Genomic DNA, 19,541 nt, shown 5'->3' on the forward strand with positions numbered 1-19,541 from the left:
ATCTTTCTATATCCTACCCTAGATTCTGCATTAGAGCAGCCGCAGGAGCCTATTCCAACTAGAATTTTCACAAATAATTGAAAATACTGTATCTTTGGATAGCAATCCATGTGGACAAATTAAGAAGTGTGACATGGTATAGGTTGTAAGACTTCGATCATTGTCATAAATCACTGAGCAGCTGTGTTGAAATCTCTTTACTGTCTGTCCAGCCATCATGTGACTAGAAATGGGTCGGCATTTTTTTAAATGAACCGGGGCCTTTTCCCCACACCTGGAGCTGCTTGACAGTAATAGTAAGATTAGGTCTTGTGTGTGTGAACAAGCCCTCAGAAAGAGAGTCTGCAAAAAATATCCTTTTTGTTATTACAAGGATTCATTAAAGAATGGCTTCCCTAACACAAGAAATGTGGTTGACAGTTTAGATAGCTTGTAACTCTAAATTTAAGGTGTTGCAAATATAAAACAGATTCTTGGGGTAAGGTAATAGGGAAGTATGTGTTTATTCTCTAGGAAATATTTTTGTAGTTTATATAAAAGTTCCTTTCATTTTAACCTTACATTCCATGCATCCCTCAGAATTTGCATGCTGAATTTATTATGTAACATTTTACACTTATTAGTACCTATGTATTCTTAACTCTTAATGTTTCTATCCCATAACTAAAAACGCTGGCTGGGATAATGCATTTTAGTTGTTTATTTGTTTGTTTTCTCCCTTACTAAATGTATGGTATTCTACACAGATACTCTAAAATTAATTTACTATATATTGATTTTTTTAATTAAAGACATAAAATTATTTAATAGAAAAATAGAGTGATTTCTCGGTGTATCTTCTTTAGTTCAATTATTTTCATACATCCCTTTAATTTGTTTGCATGCCCTTCTGATGGTTGGTAAGTAGCATCATGTTCCTTATATATAGGTGAAGCATTTGTATTCCATTCATTTTCTATTAATGCACATTGAAGTTGACTTAGCAAAAAAGTTAAGAAAATCAAATACCCTTTAGTTAACTTACGTTTTTAAACCCTTATATCTAATTTTTTTGACAACACTTCAAATGTTTGAGTATTTTATGTAAGTAAAATTATTCAGATATTACCATTGTGAGATTTAATGGTATTTTAAAGAGTCAGGTGAGCATTTTAATTTAGTTTCAGGTAAACTTAATTTGGTAACTTGTCATAAATAGCTTGATTTTCTCCTGTGTTTTTGATAACTAAATTTTTAAAATTTGATTTCACAAGTGACAGTACTAATAAGACTTCTCCTTTATGGGCATTAATCTGAAGCCTGTATTGCATATTTGTATAAGAAGACGAGTTTTTTATTCTTTTAACCTTTAATACCTTTGTGGGGGAAAAAATCAATTTTTAATATGTGCATCAAATACAAAATAATAGAGTGAGTTTTTAAAGTTATGCCTTTAAAATATGACATCAACTTATTTTTGTTAAACCTCTTTGTAGAATGTATCTCTAAGCAAATTAAGAGACTCATGAATTAAGCTTTCTTCATATTTATATATTTTATGTATTTGCTTTTGAAGGATGATAGTATACTCTTAAATAATAGACTTTGATTACTGAATTTAGTATCTGTGGAATTATAACATACTTGTAGAGATTAAAAAACTCACTTAATGACTGTCAAAAGCAATTCACTCACAAACTTCTATTGAGAGACTGCTATATACCAGCCTAGAAACCAAGACTTTGGTACATACGGAGATAAGAGATTTAGTAATATAAAAATGAGAGGAGGGCAAAATTAATGAGTTTCCTGGTTACTTAGTCACTTGATGCTTGCTTTTCAGAAATGTCATGCTGTTACTGGAGGTAGAGACTTCCCAGAGTGATCTTTTTGCACTCCGGTTTGTTCTTTCTGGGCATTCTCATCCAGAATCTATCTCCAGGGACCACTGCCATCATGATCGTTCTTCATTATGCTGCTCATCTCAGCCCCGCAGCTCCCCAATCCATTCAGCACCTCCTTGGGATGATTTATACAATCTCAAACATAACCCTTCCCAAACTAACATCACATTCTTCCCTGCCCTCCTCATACAGCAGTTCCTCCATTGTTTTCTCTTTGTGAATGACAGCCCTTAACTGCACCACTGCTTCCCCTCTGCTCCTGCTCTTTCCCATCCATTTCATCCTGTTCTGATTTCTTCCTCTTAGTAGCACCTGGCTCTTCGTTTCCGTGCTCACTCTTGTACTAGGTCAATTGGTGCTCCTTCCTAGTTGCAGCTAGTTAAAACCTTTTTTTTTTTTTAAGTTTTTATTTATTTGACAGTACAAGCAGGGGGAGCACCAGGCAGAGGGAGAAGGGAGAAGGATGCTCCCTGCTGAGCAGAGAGCCTGATGTGGAGCTCGATCCCAGGCTCCTGGGATCATGACCTGAGCCAAAAGCAGACACTTAACCCACTGAGCCACCCAGGTACCCCCAGAGTTATCTTTTCAGTATATATTTGAAGTATTATCATGTTCCCTATTTTACATTTTCATGGCTTTCTGTCCTTGCCTGGTAAAATGCAAACTAGTTAGCACAGCATTTGTAGCCCATCTTCACCTCGTACATATCTACCTTTACAGTTTTGTTTCATGTTATTTCTTCCTTACCCTCCCCCAATATAAAATACCTTGCAATTCCCAGAACACCCCTTGTTTATTTGTTTAGCAGTAGAAACTAAGATGGGAAACGGCCTGGCAGAAGCCACATAAAGATTTCTCCTAGTATACCAGCATTTAGAATAGTTTAAAATTGCCAGTGAAACACTAGCAAATAAGAAATGTGTTCTCAAAAATACTACATAGTATTTGTCAAATTTTTTACATGACTGTATATTAACATGTAGTAGTGTTTTGCATTGTTATTCATAACTTCTTAAAGAAAAATTCTGTTTTAATTTAACACGCTACTGTTTTAACCATCTGCTTATATTCATTGAACAAATATTGATTACTGTTTCATATATACTGGGAACATACTAGTATAGTTTTGTTGTTATGAAATCATTGAGTCTGTTCCACAACAAATGAAGAAGTATGTTCCTTATTATATGCAATCAAGACATGGTTTGTAAACATCTTTTGATTCATAAAGTTTTTCATGGGAAATTAGGAGTTTGAAACTCACATTAATAAAGCTGTTTTTTCCTTTAGGAATTTTAGTAAGCAGAATTTTTTTTTCTTTTTTTTAAAGATTTTATTTATTTATTTGACAGAGAGAAATCACAAGTAGATGGAGAGGCAGGCAGAGAGAGAGAGGAGGAAGCAGGCTCCCTGCTGAGCAGAGAGCCCGATGCGGGACTCGATCCCAGGACTCTGAGATCATGACCTGAGCCGAAGGTAGCGGCTTAACCCACTGAGCCACCCAGGCGCCCTAAGCAGAAATTTTTGAAAAAGCTATAAATCCAGTGCTATAAAACCAAATTATAATAGGATAGATCCAGAGTTGAATTACTTCTAACTCTGGAATCAGAGATAATGCCTTTCTTTATATCACCAGCAAATTTTTTCTTAAATCTTCATACCAAATATTTAAAGCACCAACCATCCCATCAAAAAGCTGCTTACCTGTGGAACATCAGTGACATTTCAGTTAATAGTGGCTACGCAATGAATATGTTGTTCTCTGATTTACTGCTTTCTTAATTCCATTACTTACCATGAAAACTTGTCTGTCAGAAAAATACCTGTGTTTGTATGTTGATGCTGGTGGTAGGAAGTATGCCACCACTCAGAATCATCATACAGCACTGAAGCGGTAGAACTTGCCGAAGCAGAAGACTATTTCTACTGTGGTTTAAAAACCAAGTAGTGAGTGTTAGATTTGGTAATGATTATAGTTATAAGCCAATTAAAATGTCCTCCAGTCATGCAACTTAATATTTTTAAGGTGTTCCTAAATCTATTTATTTATTTAAAAGATTTTATTTATTTGACAGCAATCACAAATAGACAGAGAGGCAGGCAGAGAGAAAGGGGGAAACAGGCTCCCTGCTGAGCAGAGAGCCCGTTGCAGGGCTCAATCATGACCTGAGCCAAAGCAGAGTCTTCAACCCTCTGAGCCACCCAGGCACCCTAGTGTTCCTAAATTTAAAAAATGCATTACAGCAGCTTCTAAAGTATCCTTCTGTTAACAAACCCCATTTTAGCTACTAATTGTTATAAATTTGAAGTATTTTCAGTATAAGATCTGTCACTGGAATGCAAAACATTTAAGAGTTTGCTGATTTTATATATGTTGGATATTCTCTGTGATAAAAAGAAACTGAAAGTACAAGTAACTTTTAAAAACTATGCTATACATACAGATATGTATACATAAGTACTTTTTACACATACATATGTATATGTACATATGTATATAAAATATATAAAAGCAGTAAGAAGCATTAAAACAGTCAAAGTACAAGCAATACTTATACTCTGTGATCTTTGTGGTTACTGGTCTAGCTTCTCAGGTGAGAACCACCAGGCACAGAGAGAGATCATCATTTTACCATGCACATAGCTTTTTAGTGAACTCTAGCATATTAATACAATCCTGGCAGTTACTCTGTTTTCATGGGGAAATAAAAGTGGGAAAATCACAGCTCTTCCTGGAAGATGCCTGAGAAAAAGCCCAATTTGAACTTCCCCATTTAAGGAATCAATGACATTATTCCCATTTGGTTAGCAGTTATTTTGTTTGAGTTTTTCTTTTCTTTTTCTTTCTTTTTTTTTTTTTAATAAAACAAGTTATTGAAAAGACCATAAAATGAATACCCATACCTTTGTAACCATGGACATTGCAAAAGCCTTTTCAGGACACAGTTTAATAGGGTATGCAGCCTCTGGCATGAAGTGGTGGAGTAAGTGAGTAAGTGCAGTTCTTAGTTTATTCCAAAGTGGTAATCCCCAATCAGGAAAGTAATTTGTAATAGTATTCTTCATAAAAGCAAAAAATTAATGTAAGACAATGAGGAACTATTAAACTGTGGTTTAGACTTGAAATATCATGAATATTTAGAATATTGTGCTGCCACATCCCCCTTCCCACACACACACACGCACCATTGGTTCGGCCCTCCAACCATCTCCTACTTCTCATCTCTCCATCCCTGTTGGAATTGTCTCGGTTCAGAATATCATTATTTGTTGCCTGGATTAGAAACATACAGTCTCTGCTTTATCTGTATGATCTTCCTGCCTGTCTTAGTCTTACCTTTCCAGATACTCTCTATACTGCAGCTAAAGAAGTGCTTCTAAAAATAGAATTTTAATCATGATTTTCCTTAGGTTAAGACCCTCTAGTGAGTTTGAATTACTCCACAGAGTATGTCCTTGCTTGAGCACGGCTTGCAGACTGTTACCACATTATCAATCTTACTGATCTCACTCTTGATTCTAGATTTTTGAGCGTGTTCTTACTCTTCCTTGGAACCACCTTCACTCTTTCTGACCCCTTTAACTCTTACTCATCTGTGTGTCTGACATTGTACATTACTTTAACATGTGAATATCCCAGAGCCTTCACTACCCGGTTGATCATGAGCCCAAACTTAGTTTGACATCCTTGCTGAATGTTCCTGGAAACTCCGTATAAGTTTGTTTTAACGGCTTAATTGTCTATATCCAACTCCATCTTCCCTGATACAAATTTCCAAGAGCACAGTCTTTGTTAGTTAAAACCTGTCTTAGAGATATAATCATCTTTTAGAGATTTAAGGACTATAATGTAAAGACTTTTCATAGAATATTTCATAAAAATAGTAGGATAAAATTATATATCAACTATAAGGGATAAATTCAGTTTATAATAAAATCTAGATGGGAATAAAGCCATTAAGGCTCCCTTGAGTAGTAGCTTATATGTAAATTTTAAAATACAATTTAGGGACTCCTGGGTGCTTCAGTTGGTTAAGCAATTAACCAGCTAGTGATTTCGGCTCAGGTCATGTGCTTATTGGTTGTGAGAGCTAGCCTCACCTCTGGCTCCTTGCTCAGCAGGGAATCTGCTTGAGATTCTCTCCCTCTTACACACACACACAAGTGCTCTCTCTCTTGCTCTCAAATAATCTTTAAAATACAGTTTTAAAGTTAATACAAAAGCACCTGGATTTGGAAAGAAAATATTTAAGGCCATTGGTTTGTGAGGCCAGATCACTGAAGAGCATTTCCTGCTTTCTTTCCCTGGATACCTCCTACTAAAGAGTTAAGGGCCTGCCCTTGGTAGTTTAAGACTTTGTCAGTGTATTCAACCCCCTTGGTGTGGTATATCATTGATACCTTCTTCAAAATACATCAGTTTGGTATATACATAAAGAAACCTGTTGAGGCAGTTGTCACCCTTACGTACTAGAGCTCATCAAGTCTCACAGGGAAATCGCTGGCAGCCTGAATATACCTGACCCCTTCCCAGTGTGCATAGTCACATTCTGTGCAGTGTGAACGATTCATTCGCCCAAGGCTTGAGGTCACACCACACAGCTATCATTATGAAAGAAATTTCATCTTGATTTTTAAATCCTTGTTTGTTTGTTTGTTTGTTTTAAGATTTTATTTATTTATTTGAGAGAGTGAGTGAGAGGCAAGAAGGTCAGAGGGAGAAGCAGACTCCCTGTGGAGCTGGGACCCCAATGCAGGACTCGATCCTGGGAGTCTGGGATCGTGACCTGAGCTGAAGGCAGTTGCTTAACCAACTGAGCCACTCAGGCACCCTAAACCCTTGATTTTTAAAATACTTTCCAACATTGAACATTTTCTCACCATTTTAAAATTTTTGTTTCTCTTGATAATTGTATATTACTAGTTTATAGGCTAATTATTGTTACACTTACTGGCTATAATGTGGTTTTTTAAAAATATTTATAAAACACCTCAAAATACAAGGTAAACATGGGAGCCACCAAGAATACCCAAAACCCAAATGCCCATGCGTTATCAGCTTGCTTAAGGAGAGTGCTTTGTTAACTTTGAAAGTTGGTAAGGTTCACAGTTCTTAAGTAGAGGGCTTGAGAGGACTTCTTATATTGCCTTCTTCTAAAATAATATCTGGTATACTCCAGAATAACAGCTGTTTTTCTCATAAATAACTCCTGCAGTAGAGGAAAAATTTCTAAAGTTTTAGTTCAGAATTAACTCCTGTTCCTAATTGTCAACTCCTATAACTTTCCCTGATTTATTTTATGCCTACTTTAAAATGTGGTTTTTAGGTTGCTATATAGCTAAACCCACTTAAGAAATGAAGGAGTATTTGTAGTTTATTTCAGAAGTACATTATTCTTCATCCCTAAAGAAAAGTGTTATTTATATTCCACATTTTGTTTATTATTCTATTCTGCAAGTTTGGCCACCCGTACTTGGCTTCCTAACTGTGGGATAGCTAAGCAAAAGAAGCATTCAAGTGCTTTACTAACATAGTGGCACAAACTCCTGTCTTATGTTAAATTTTACCCTAAAGTACAACCAGTGGGAGAGATAACACCTGTGTTATAGACCTTACAGGTTGTTAAGAAGGTTAAATCAGATAAGAATGACTAAATTCTTTAAAAGTTATAAACACTTGAAATAAAGGCTTATTTGAATCCCAGAAACAAGAGACCTTTAAAAAAAATGAGATAATAAGAGACCTTTTAAAAAAATGAGATATTTAATTAGCTTAATTTTTTTTTCCTCTGGCCAAGGAAAAATAGATAATAAGAGTCTCAATCTCAGAACAAAAATTATAGGGCAGGGGCGCCTGGGTGGCTCAGTGGATTAAGCCGCTGCCTTCGGCTCGGGTCATGATCTCGGGGTCCTGGGATCGAGTCCCGCATCGGGCTCTCTGCTCAGCAGGGAGCCTGCTTCCTCCTCTCTCTCTGCCTGCCTCTCCTCTCTCTCTGCCTGTCAAGTGAATGAATAAAATCTTAAAAAAAAAAAAAATTATAGGGCAAAACTTAAATCTTATTTGTCTTCATTGCAGTTGTGGTACATCATAGAGGTCAAATGCTACCAGGTGATACTTGAAGAAATTCCCTGCCCTTTTTTCTTCCCTGCTTTGTCTCCCTTGGCCTTATGTTGAGGTTCAAAGTTTCAGTCAGCTGTTTACAGGGAAGATACCCCTTTAGATATCTTACAGAACAGTAAAGAACAAAAGTTAAGGTGTGAAGCGACCAAAATTAATGGCCTCAGTGCCACTGTAATGACTAGATCCAAAAGTAGTTTGTGTATAAGTGAAACTAGCAATAGTGACCTGCCATTGCTCTGAGGACAGGGCAGCTTTCCGCCTCTACTCTCAGCTTAGAGATCATTACACTGCACTTGATGGCTCAGAAATCTCATCAATGTGTCCTAGTGCCTATAGGTTACTTTGAAGAATCCCTGTAGTAGGTTGACATCATATAGTAGCATTACCTGGAAGTCTTTTAAGACCATGATTAACAGTTTTGTTTGTTTGCTTGTTTTTAAGATTTTATTTATTTGTCAGAAAGAGAGAGAGAGAGAGAGAAGGAAGAGAGAGCACACAAGCAGGCAGAGTAGCAGTCAATGTGGAGAGAGAAGCAGGCTCCCTATTGAGGAAAGAGCCCGGTGCTCTTTCCCAGGCCCCTGGGATCATAACCTGAGCGGAAGGCAGAGGCTTATCTGACTAAGACACCCAGGCGTCCCTAACAGTTTTATCATAGATACTTTTGGGTGAGCTTAGTTCTCTGTTAACCCACTAACAGTGTAGGTAACATTTTGCCTTTGTACTCTGGATTTTTTTAGACAGGTTCGTAGTTATCTTTAGATCCTTGAAGTGGTTCTTGGTCCTTTCCTCATAGTTCTGTGTTTGGTCTTCAGCTACACCCTGCGTAAACTTCTCATAGCAGCTGTTACACTTTATTGAGCTTGCTTTCCTTTCCATCTCTATCCAAACCAGACTCTCAGTCTTAAATACAAATGCCACATCTAATTCTTTCTATACCTAGACTAGTGATCGGTCTTTAGTATGTAGTGAGTATTTTGTTAAAAAGAAAATAAATTGGGGCGCCTGGGTGGCTCAGTGGGTTAAGGCCTCTGCCCTCGGCTCAGGTCATGATCCCAGGGTCCTGGGATCCAGCCCTGCATCGGGTTCTCTGCTCAGCAGGGAGCCTGCTTCCCCCCTCTCTCTGCCTGCCTCTCTGCCTACTTGTGATCTCTGTCTGTCAAATATATAAATAAAATCTTTAAAATAAGTAAGTAAGTAAGTAAATAAATAAATAAATAAATAACCATTTAAAAAAAAAAAAAGAAAAGAAATTACTTTTCCTTCCTGTAGACTTACTGCTTAATCTGGATCCCTGTGAGTTTAATGTGTTATTACTTCTAGAACTTGTCAGGCATTTGTTATGACATCCTACAAGGGTCTACTCACTCCCTACCACTGCTGCCACTGTATATATACTTTGCAAATTTTTCCCTCCTTCTCCCATATACCTCCCACAACTAATCCATTTTTAAATCATCATCATTTTCAGGTACCTGCTCTTTATCTTCTGTAGAGTCAGGCTCTCCTAAGCTCACTGTGTGTAATTGTATGCCCTTCCTTTTGTTGCCCCAGCTGTATAGTCTGAAAGTGTTCACCTAAAATGATCTATTTCAGAGGACTTTCTTCCCTGTAAGATAATTTTGTGGCTTTGCTGATACTAGTTTAGTGTGTAGCCCAAGGTATGGATCGTGTAAATCTTTCAAAAGTTTGTCATTCCTATTAAGCTTACCATAAAGAATAAAATATCAAATTATGTCATACTGTGTTTCACATAGGAAGAAATAAATGCTTATTATGATAAGACTTTTCTGAGATTGTTACTGCTTTTAATAGATCTGTTTATGCCTTGTTGAGGAAAGAACACATTATCTTAAAAATTTAAAAAAAAAAAAAAGTATTCAGTGGAGGCACTTGGAGAGCCCAGTTGGGAGAGCATCTGACTTTTGGTTTGGCTCAGGTCATGATCTTAGGCTGCTCAGCATGGTGGGGGGGGGGGCGGGGGCGGGGAGTGGGCTTGAGATTCTTTATCTCTGCCCCTCCCCCCGCACACGCATGCTCTTCTCTCTAAAATAAATAAAATTTTTAAAAGTTAGTTTTTTATATAGTTTAATAAAATTTATGCAGCTCTGTGTGTGTGTGTGTGTGTGTGTGTTTAAACCTTTCAAACTTTTCTGGCTAAGGAAAGTGCCTCGTGCTTCTTCCTCTCTATCTTGCTTTATTTTTGGTAAGTTGTTGCTGCTAAACCAGATACTATGATTAAGTGGAAGTTTGTGGGATAATGAATGTAATGGCAAATAGTGTAAGATATGTCAAGATTTTTCTCCCCCTACTGTGTCTGTAACATTTTGACCCAGGAATTTTTCAACAAAACAATAAGATAGTCTTCGTGTATCATTGAAAGTGGGGGCTTACACATTACCTTTTAGTACTCGGCTTGTGTAGCCAAGGTGCAGCAGTGTTGCTAATGTGCCTTTGCCTCTCCACCTAAGCACGGAGTTCTGATACATGTTTGCAGTGTTGGGTTTCTGTACGATTCTGGGACTTTTCTCTTATGCTCTTCAGTTGGTGAACATCATTCTTTTTGTGTTGGACTTTAGCACAGTATCTGCATCATAGTAAGTGCTCATTAGTTATCTCTTAACTAGACATTGAAGACTGGGAAAGGAAAGGAAGGTGGAATCAAGCAACTTATAAATCTGAAGAAACAATAGATTACCATGGAGTCCACGTACCTTTTTGGCACAAGATGAAGTTGGTGACTTAAAAGAAATGGGTGTGGCCATAAAGGCCAGTCTGGGAAGTTCAGGCCCTATGAAGTAGTAGTAATGGGGAGCCACTTCCTTGTATCAGGAAAACAAAAGCCACACTAGGTTTTTCAGTGGAGAGAATTAATGAATTAACTGATTAAACATGTGCTGAAAACTACAAAAGGAGCAGGATGTAATACAGATTGAGAAAGGATAGGCAGCAGCTCTTACGCCAGGGCTGGGAGAGACAAGAGAGAGATTGGTACTGTTGTTCGATCTTAGGCACTGTGAGAAAGTTCTGTGCAGACGTGGAACTTGCCTCATACGGGAAACACAGTAGCTCAGAGGAGTCGATATACTGGTTGCCTGGTGGTGTTCCTCATGGGTGACATAAGAAAGCTTGTTCTAGAAGTGCTGGGAAGGAAGTGTGGAGCCCGAGAACCTCTGGCACGGGAAGGAGCATCCCTTCTCCCCTCCATGGTGCTTCCGTCTTGCTTAAATGCCCTCTACGGTGCGTCTCGGCTGTGAGAGCCCACCGGAACCAGCTTGCAAAGAAGAGATAGTACTATCAAGAGTCCTAAACCCACTGTTAAAAGTATAGAGCCGGTCAGTTTGAAACTTAATAATCTGCATAATCTAGGAGAAAAATATTATAAAATAGTGCGGGAGGTTAATTTTTCTACTAGCGTTATGGGATGCATTTGAGTAAATAGTCGCGGATTTACATTAAGCTCTGTACCTCACATCTGCACTTGGCTATTTAAAGAGCCAAGCATTTTCAAACTTAGTATTTCCAAACAGAGCTCTTGATTCTGTTCCCCTCAGCCTTTCCCTTTATTAAATGGAGCCACCATCTACTTGATTGCTTAATCCAAAAACCTGAACATTATTCTTTAATGTCTCCTTTCTCTCGCTTGTTCCATCCGACTAGCTGTCAAGTCCTTTTGAGTTATTTTTTTTCCATCTGATACTATTTCCACGCCAGTCCAGTACATTTTCTGTCACTGGGGTTGAAGTCAAGCTCCTCATGACTGGTCTCTCTCTAATCGTACTCAAGCCCCAAACAGTCCATTCACAAAATAACACAATATGCCTTTAAAGACAGATTCTGTTCTGTTTCTCTCCTGTATAAAATCCTCTATTTAGCTTAAAGTCAGTTATGTTCTTTATCAAATTTTCTTTAGCTGGCAGACCATATACAAGTAATGATTGGTATGAAAATTGTTTTAAACTTTTGTCACTCTCCATTTTCTCTTTTTTCTTACTAATTTCTTGTTCAGAAAAGTGAATTTATGTTTAGAAAACTGTTTCTACTCATGTATGTTCTTCTTAAGATTTTATTGAGAGAGAGGGAGAGAGAGCACAAGCAGGAGGAGGGGCAGAGGAAGAGGGAGACGCGGACTTCCCACGGAGCTCAGTGTGGGGCTCCATCCCAGGACCTGGCAATTATGACCTGAGCCAAAGGCAGACGCAGACACTCAACCAACTGAGCCACCCAGGCCTCTCACCACTCATTATTTTAAATTTATGGAAAAGAATCAAATTTTTTAATGTTAGTGAGCAAGTTCACATCTACAAGGCATTGGGAGCTATAAGAAGACTTTTAATTGGTTAATGGTTAATTTATGGTTATAAGTCACATGAGAAATTTCCTGCAAACTACATGAAAAATAGAAAAAATGAGATAGTACATGGCTATATAGGATTGAGTATCCCAAAAGGAGCAACATAGATTTAGGAAAATGATACCCATTGTGTGTGGGTGTGATTAGGAAAAATATACTCTACAGGGAACAGTCATCTGGACTATCAAAAGAAGTATGCAGAGGATGCTCCTAGATAGGATCTTGTCTTGGTTGGGGGCAAAAAAGCACAAGCAGGCTTCTAGGAACAGTAGGAAGATGATTTTAACTAATGCAAAATATTTGCAAATAGGACTGCCTTATAGACAGACGTTAAGTGACTTGATTGCTAAGCTGGAGAGTTTAGGCTTTTTTTTAATAGGAAAATTATTTTACTAATCACATTTTAATGATTTGGAAATATTCATATATTTGCTTCACTTCTCTTTTGTAATTAATTACATTATTGTAGTGGAGTTTGTTTTAATGTGTACTTTATAAATTTAAAGCTGCCAAATAAACATGGTTTTCTTAATTTCTTACTTGAGGTCTTCGATGAATCCAAAGGATAATTCCACTTAAAGGCACTGCACCAAGGAGAGGGTATGATAAGGAGTTTAGATCGAGTATGCTGGGTTAGAAGCCAGTTTGATGGTGTGACCATATGCGACATTAGATAAGCTGCCTAACCTGTCTAGGCCTCAGGGATAACACAGTACCAGTGCCACAGAAGTGTTATAAAGTGTAAATGTTTAGATGATGAAAATCTGGTATCTAGCTTTAATAAGGTATAGCAGCGTATAAGTTCTACTTTAAAATGCTAAGACCTCTGCATTCTCAGTCTAGTATTAACCATGACCTATTTCTGTCACTTTAACATAGCTGTTAAATATAGCCGGTAACGTAGCTGTAAATTATTATAATAGATTATAGAGTATGATAGATAATAATGCATAGATTATTTATACAGATTCATAATCTGTCTTCCATAATTGTAAACCCCCAAGAAGTTCAGAAAAGAAAAATAATCTGTCTTTATCCTACTTATTAGTGTATTATTTTTATGTTTGTCACAGATTGGATTATTGCAGTATTCCTCCAGACCCAATGGGGATGTTGTGTAATCCTTGGTATAATGTCTTTATACATATCTGAAAAATTCTCAAAATACTTAGGATGCCACAGGTTTTAGATATGGGACAGTGGACCTATAGATAAGTTAGCAGGTGTTTGTTATATTTTTTAAACTTCTACATTTAAAAGGTACATTATTCCTAATGTTTCAGTAACTTTACATAATACTTTTCATACAGGAAATGTGGGAGAAATATTCATCCTATGACCCAGTAATTCCGCGTGTAGGTGTGTCTTCAGAAAATGGGGCAGAAAAACTACATTCACAAAAATATCTTACATGAGAATTTTCACAGTGGCTTTATGCACAATATCCAAAAACATTCCAATGGCCATAGCAGAAGAGTAGATAAATAAATGAAATACAACTCAGCTGTCCAAACAGGTATGCCACTGACCCATGCGGCAGTGCGGAAGAGTTTCATGAATAATGCTGAGTGAAAGAAGCTGGGGCACACGAAGTGTATGTACTCTGTCATTCCATTATATGAAATTCTAGAATAGGAAAACTAACCTGGTGACAAAAATCAGATTGTGGGTTTCCAGGGGTAGAGTGGGGAGGATCTTAACGTGTGAAGAGGCACCGTGGAACTTTTGAGTTGATCGAACCATCCTGTGGCTTGATGTGCATTCATCAAAACTGACTGAATGTTGCACTTAAGATCTCAGGATTCCACTGCATATAAATTATATCTCAGATTTTAAAATATAGAGCAAATGAGAAATAAGAATTCGTAAAGCTCTAGATGAACACTTTGATTCAGCATTATAAAACACCCTTCTACGACCTGAGGTTTGGTTGTTCAAGAACAGCTTCTTTTGTTACAGAAGGAGAAATCGGTGTTCCATCTCTATAGAGGTGTTTGTTCTTGTGCAAGTTCTACAGAAATGCCTTTTGAAATATCTGGAGTTGAGATGTATGATTTCAGGATGCCTTGTTTGATCAGCTTTTATCTTTGAGAGAAGAGGAAACATCAAATAAACTCCTGATAGGAAGCCTGAGTGGCAGAAGCTCTAGAGCCTTCAGGACTATAGGAAAAACTCAGGAGAAATTAGCTAAGAAACCAGCACATTTTCTTATCTGAAGTTCTGTTGGAAAGAGAGATGACATACCCCTTCAGCAGCATCCAGGCAGGACTATGATGTCAAGTTTCACTGACAAAACCAGGACAAGAAGGTTTAACTAACCACTTCTCTGTTAGAGTAATTCTGTAACGAACTCTGCAGACTCTTGAGGCACAGCATCGTGCTCTGTGCATACAGAGTGGCGGGCGAGGTGGGGAGAAGTGATGAAGAGGCCAGAGTAAAGCTAATTTTGGAGTGAGACCACCACGTTGAAACTCTAGCTTCCGAACTAAATTTTGTGTTCTGTTAGGAGGTGTTAGTGGAGCCCGCTGTAATGTGATGTAGTCAGTGTGCATACTGTAATTCCTAACTTGTGAACCTCAGTGGCCTCCAGCGAGGTCATTGTGGCAGAGTCCATTGCTGCTGCCTCGTGAAAGCTGTGCTGCTCTCCTCTTGGGTAGGCAAGGGGGAGGTCTGTGACCCTACATCTGTTTTTCAGTGTCCTGCACCCTGTAAAAGGTCAAGACATACATGCATGAACCTTGATGTGCACACATGTGTGTCTTCCGTCATCTTTCTCTTTGGCTTTCTCCTCTGTTTTAACCCTGCATCACCAGCTAATGAGTGTGGTTAAATTGTTATCCAAAAAGACAGTTGGGTGAAAACATGCATTCCAGTCCCTCTTCCCTCTGCAGCACTCTCCGAGACAAGAGGTCACATAACTTCTTCCATCTTTATTTCTCTTACTTGATGACATTTTCAAACACGTACCATTGTTTCACTGTTGAAAGTAATGAAGGTATACCTATTGCTTTTCTTTTTTTTTTTTAATGTAGAGTATAATTTATATGTTTCTGATATTCCGTTACTATGTATAGACTTAAATTTGAAATGATTTGGTGAGATTTTAATATCACTAGCTTTCAGGGAACAAGTTTAAGGAGTTTGGGTTAGATAATGGATTGCTAATTTGTCCCTTTTGCTGATGCTTTTCTTACCATTAACAAGTAATTGCTATGGCTTTCAAAGAAATCCTGTTAACTTTTTTCTCTGTCATCGTTGTACATGTTCTTAGGGGTCAAGGAATAGTGATTCCACAAGCATTCAAGTCTCCTCTGTTTTTTCCTACAAAGTAGGTTTTTGAAAAGTTGTCAGTGACACCTGAAACTTTATCTTCGTGATGTTTTCATTCATCTTTTTAATTCTTTGCGGTTTGTTAAAAGCTAATTTAGCAGTTCTGTTTACTATAAATAATAGTACCCTTTTTGCTGCTGTAGTGCCAAGGACAGGGTTTTGTGTGTCATTGACAGTTGCAGTAGGGATGGAGGACAGAGAAGCTTGTCATGTGGTCCTGCTCCTTTCTGAATCAGATCAGAAAAAAGTGTCATTGGGTTACTTTGTTTTTAAATATTAAGTACTGAGGAGTAGATACCGCATAATACATGTGAGGAGTACATAGTTCCACTGTCTTCTAGCATCGTCTTCAGGAATGAACCTTGGTAAACGGACCTTCATCTACTGCTTTTTTTTTGCTGTCGCTAATGCTTACCCTACAGGATTTAGACATTTGAGATTTGGAAATAAAGTTAAAAGATTTTTTGTACCAATCATTTAGAAATACTAGCAAAAATAGCTTGTGGGACAGGGTGAATGGGAATACAGGCAGTGATCAATAAGAAATAGGCTCTGTTCTCCAGGAGCTTACTTTGGTGGCGGTGATGTACATGAAACTAGAACTCAAGGTAGAAACAGTATAATCTAAGGAGGGCCCTTTGAGAAGGTAACATTGAGGTTGGGAGTTTGCAGAGAGTAGGTAGGGTTTAGGAGGGTAGAGCGGAGTGCAGAGGAGCGTTCAAGGGACGGAAGTCGAAATACGCACAGAGACACGTAACACGGACTGACGGGATTGATTGACGGTAGAAGAAAGGTGTACAAAATAGTGGAAAACTAATTGCTTTACCTTGAGAAGATAATTTGGGCCCAGATCCACAGATAGCTTAAATGGTTTATATTTTTAGATAGCAAGAAACTAAGAAGGGTTTAAGACATAAAAATGTTAAGGAACATTAAGAAGAAAAGTTGTGTTTGTGCAGTTAATCTTACCCTTGTATAGATTGATTGGAGAAGAGATACCATTAACATAATACTGTGGTAGTTTTGGTAATACACCAGTAATGACCAGAACAGGGGTGACAACAATCGACAGAAAGGGTGGGGCAAGTCCAAGGTAAACGGGACGGCCAGACATTCTGATGGTCAGAGAGACAATCCTGATGTTCAAAGCCTGTCACTGTCACATAGTTGTTAAGAGCTTTTACTTTTTTTTTTTTTTTAAGATTTTATTTATTTGACAGAGATCACAGGCAGCAGGCAGAGAGAAAGGGGGAAGCAGGCTCCCTGCTGAGCAGAGAGCCTGATGCTAAGTTCGATCCCAGGACCATGGATCATGACCTGAGCTGAAGGCAGAGGCTTTAACCCACTGAGCCACCTAGGCACCCCTAGAGCTTTTACTTTTAAATGTCTCAGGGGCTAGACAGTGTATCATACAGTGGCCCTAAAGATTAGATTTGCTTTATAATGGTGATAGTATTTACTAATTGAGAGGAGACAGGAATGTTGGCATAAGAGAACAGAATATATATTCAAATTTTAGAAATTCTTATGATTGTGATTTTATTAAAGCTTCCTTTTTGGAAAATTAAACAGAATTCTCATATGTGAATACCACCCTCATATATTACATGTTTAAAATCCCAGTTTGGTGGGTCCTGGGGAGGGGGTTGTGTGTTTTTTTGGTGCATTGTTGGTGGCCCCCTTCCTTTTAATGAGCACATTGAGTTTCCGAATGTGCTACAGAATGATGGTTAAGAGAAGAAATACACTACATTTAATCTTTACTAACATTTACTCCATTTAGCTAAGCTTTGGGGGGAACTTTAATAAATCAGTGTAGTTTACATAAAAAATGTCCACATGGAAATAAATGTAGCTAGTGGCGGCTGAGGGTATTCTGGGTATCAGTATGTAGCACCTTTTGGTTCTGTGCCCCCCCCCCCTTTGAGTGAAGCCGGTGGCTGTAGTCACATACCCCTTATTGTAAGGTTTGGGAGTAAAGACGACTCGTGACGGACGCAGTCCATCTTAAGTGCCTACTGCTCTCATGTTTCCACGCAGGCAGAGGGAGAAGACAGCCTGAAGAAGATGCAGCTGATGGAGCTTGCGATTCTGAATGGCACCTACAGAGACGCCAACATTAAATCACGTAAGCCTGAGACTGAGGTCCATGGTTAGAGCCACAGCAGCCACTGGGTCCACAGACCTTTCTCCTTTTGGCAGCACAACACACGATCAGTGAAACAAAGTGAAGATTCGAAATAATGGTCACTTGAGACGGGACTAACAGTCCCATTTTTACTGTTTTCATGAATTGGGGACATTCTCCTTTATTTTATGTCAGCATGTCTAACTAAGTTTGGGGTTTATAAACTTTATTGTTCTGGTGAAATTTCAACTTCTAAAGTCAAGAGTTTCAGGAAATTTCCTGTTCTGTTAACTACAGATTTAAGGCTTCTAGCTTATTTTGTTATATTTATACAAAAGACAAAAAAAATTTTTTTAACTTTTTTTTTAAACCATATTTAATTTGGAGTGTGTCTGAAAGCAGTGACCCTTCTGTCAAATTCTGTCCTTTGATCTTGCTTGCTAATGTTCCCCTCCAGTTTTTTTTCTGTTGATTTCAAATGTGAATGAGTTCACAGAGAGCAGTAGCTGATACACTATTTTTAATCCCAGTTTTCCTTTAGATACGTCTCTGGATGCTTTCATAAAACTTAAAGAAGATTGCTGTTTTACATTGTGAGGGAATTAAAGCTTCACAAGTCTTTCAATGAACATAATCTTCTACTAGCTTTTTCTTTTTTTAAAGAAGTAGAATTTTAAAGTCCTATCCCACTTTCCAAAGTAGAGGCACTTTAGTGGGTTCAGAAGTGGTTGCTTTACAAAATGGAGTAGATCATTAACAGTCTTATATTTAGGAGTGGGACATTTTTTAATATTTTTCTATGAAGTTCATTACAGATGCAAGAAATTTATATAAAAGTAGTAGTTAGTTGGTTAATATGTAAAAGTTACTCTTTTCTTAATTTGAAACTTAAGCTATCCTATTAGAAATAAGCCAAAACTGTATTTCTGTGGACTCCAATTCCAAAAAATTTTTAACATCTTTTAATGCGAGTGTTTTCATGTGCTTCTGCATGTATCTTTAGTCTCATGAGATCTTAAAAAATAGATATATCAAATATATGAACTAAATATAACCTGTATTAATGGTCTCATCCTTTTTTTTTTGTTTTTTATTTTTTGTTTTTTTTTTTTATTTAATTTTACAGTGGCTTGTTGATTTTTGCACATGTATTCTTAATCACACTGGGAAAGGGGAAGCTGTTTGCATTTGATCAGTGTGCTTTGGCATTTTGTGTGATCAGCGCATGTACTAATGATTTCCTTTTATTTTTCTTCTTTCCTGCTTTTCCTTTCTTTTTCCTACTTCCCTCTCATTTTCCATATGTTATACTGCTGTCTCTACACTTCCTCCTACATTTCTTTGCTTACTGTAGCAGCCCTTGCCTTTTCTCTTGCAGCAACAGCCCAGGCTGCTCCAAGGATTATCACTGGGCCTGCGCCTGTCCTCCCGCCAGCTGCCCTGCGTACTCCTACGCCAGCTGGCCCTACCATAATGCCTTTGATCAGACAAATACAGACCGCTGTCATGCCAAACGGAACTCCTCACCCGACTGCTGCAATAGTTCCTCCGGGGCCCGAAGCTGGTTTGATCTACACACCCTATGAGTACCCCTACACGTTGGCACCAGCTACATCAATTCTTGAGTATCCTATTGAACCTAGTGGTGTATTAGGTAAGTTGTTCTCCCTGTGTGGCTGGCGGTATTTTTCTTCATAACTTCTGTGCCTTAGACTTTGAAATGATTGC

At 37.9% G+C, this 19,541-nt stretch overlaps 1 protein-coding gene across 7 annotated transcripts in view; it reads left to right on the forward strand.

Moving 5' to 3' along the window:
• QKI (QKI, KH domain containing RNA binding) overlaps positions 1–19,541 on the forward strand; it is a 155,381-nt gene that overhangs the window by 125,931 nt on the left and 9,909 nt on the right. For 3 of the 7 annotated variants that reach the window (XR_014311800.1, XM_082730752.1, XM_082730755.1), the window contains exons 5-6: positions 17,726–17,813; positions 19,168–19,467. Coding sequence is in view for 6 of the 7 variants with exons in the window: in XM_082730752.1 (XP_082586878.1) it covers positions 17,726–17,813; positions 19,168–19,467 (388 nt within the window). In the remaining variant the exon portion in view is untranslated. The remainder of the gene's footprint in view (positions 1–17,725; positions 17,814–19,167; positions 19,468–19,541) is intronic. The other 4 variants (XM_082730753.1, XM_082730756.1, XM_082730754.1 and 1 more) reach the window with 2 other exon arrangements.

The sequence above is a fragment of the Mustela nivalis genome (assembly GCF_964662115.1).
Source record: "Mustela nivalis genome assembly, chromosome: 5".
In the NCBI taxonomy this organism is placed as follows: Eukaryota; Metazoa; Chordata; class Mammalia; order Carnivora; family Mustelidae; genus Mustela; species Mustela nivalis.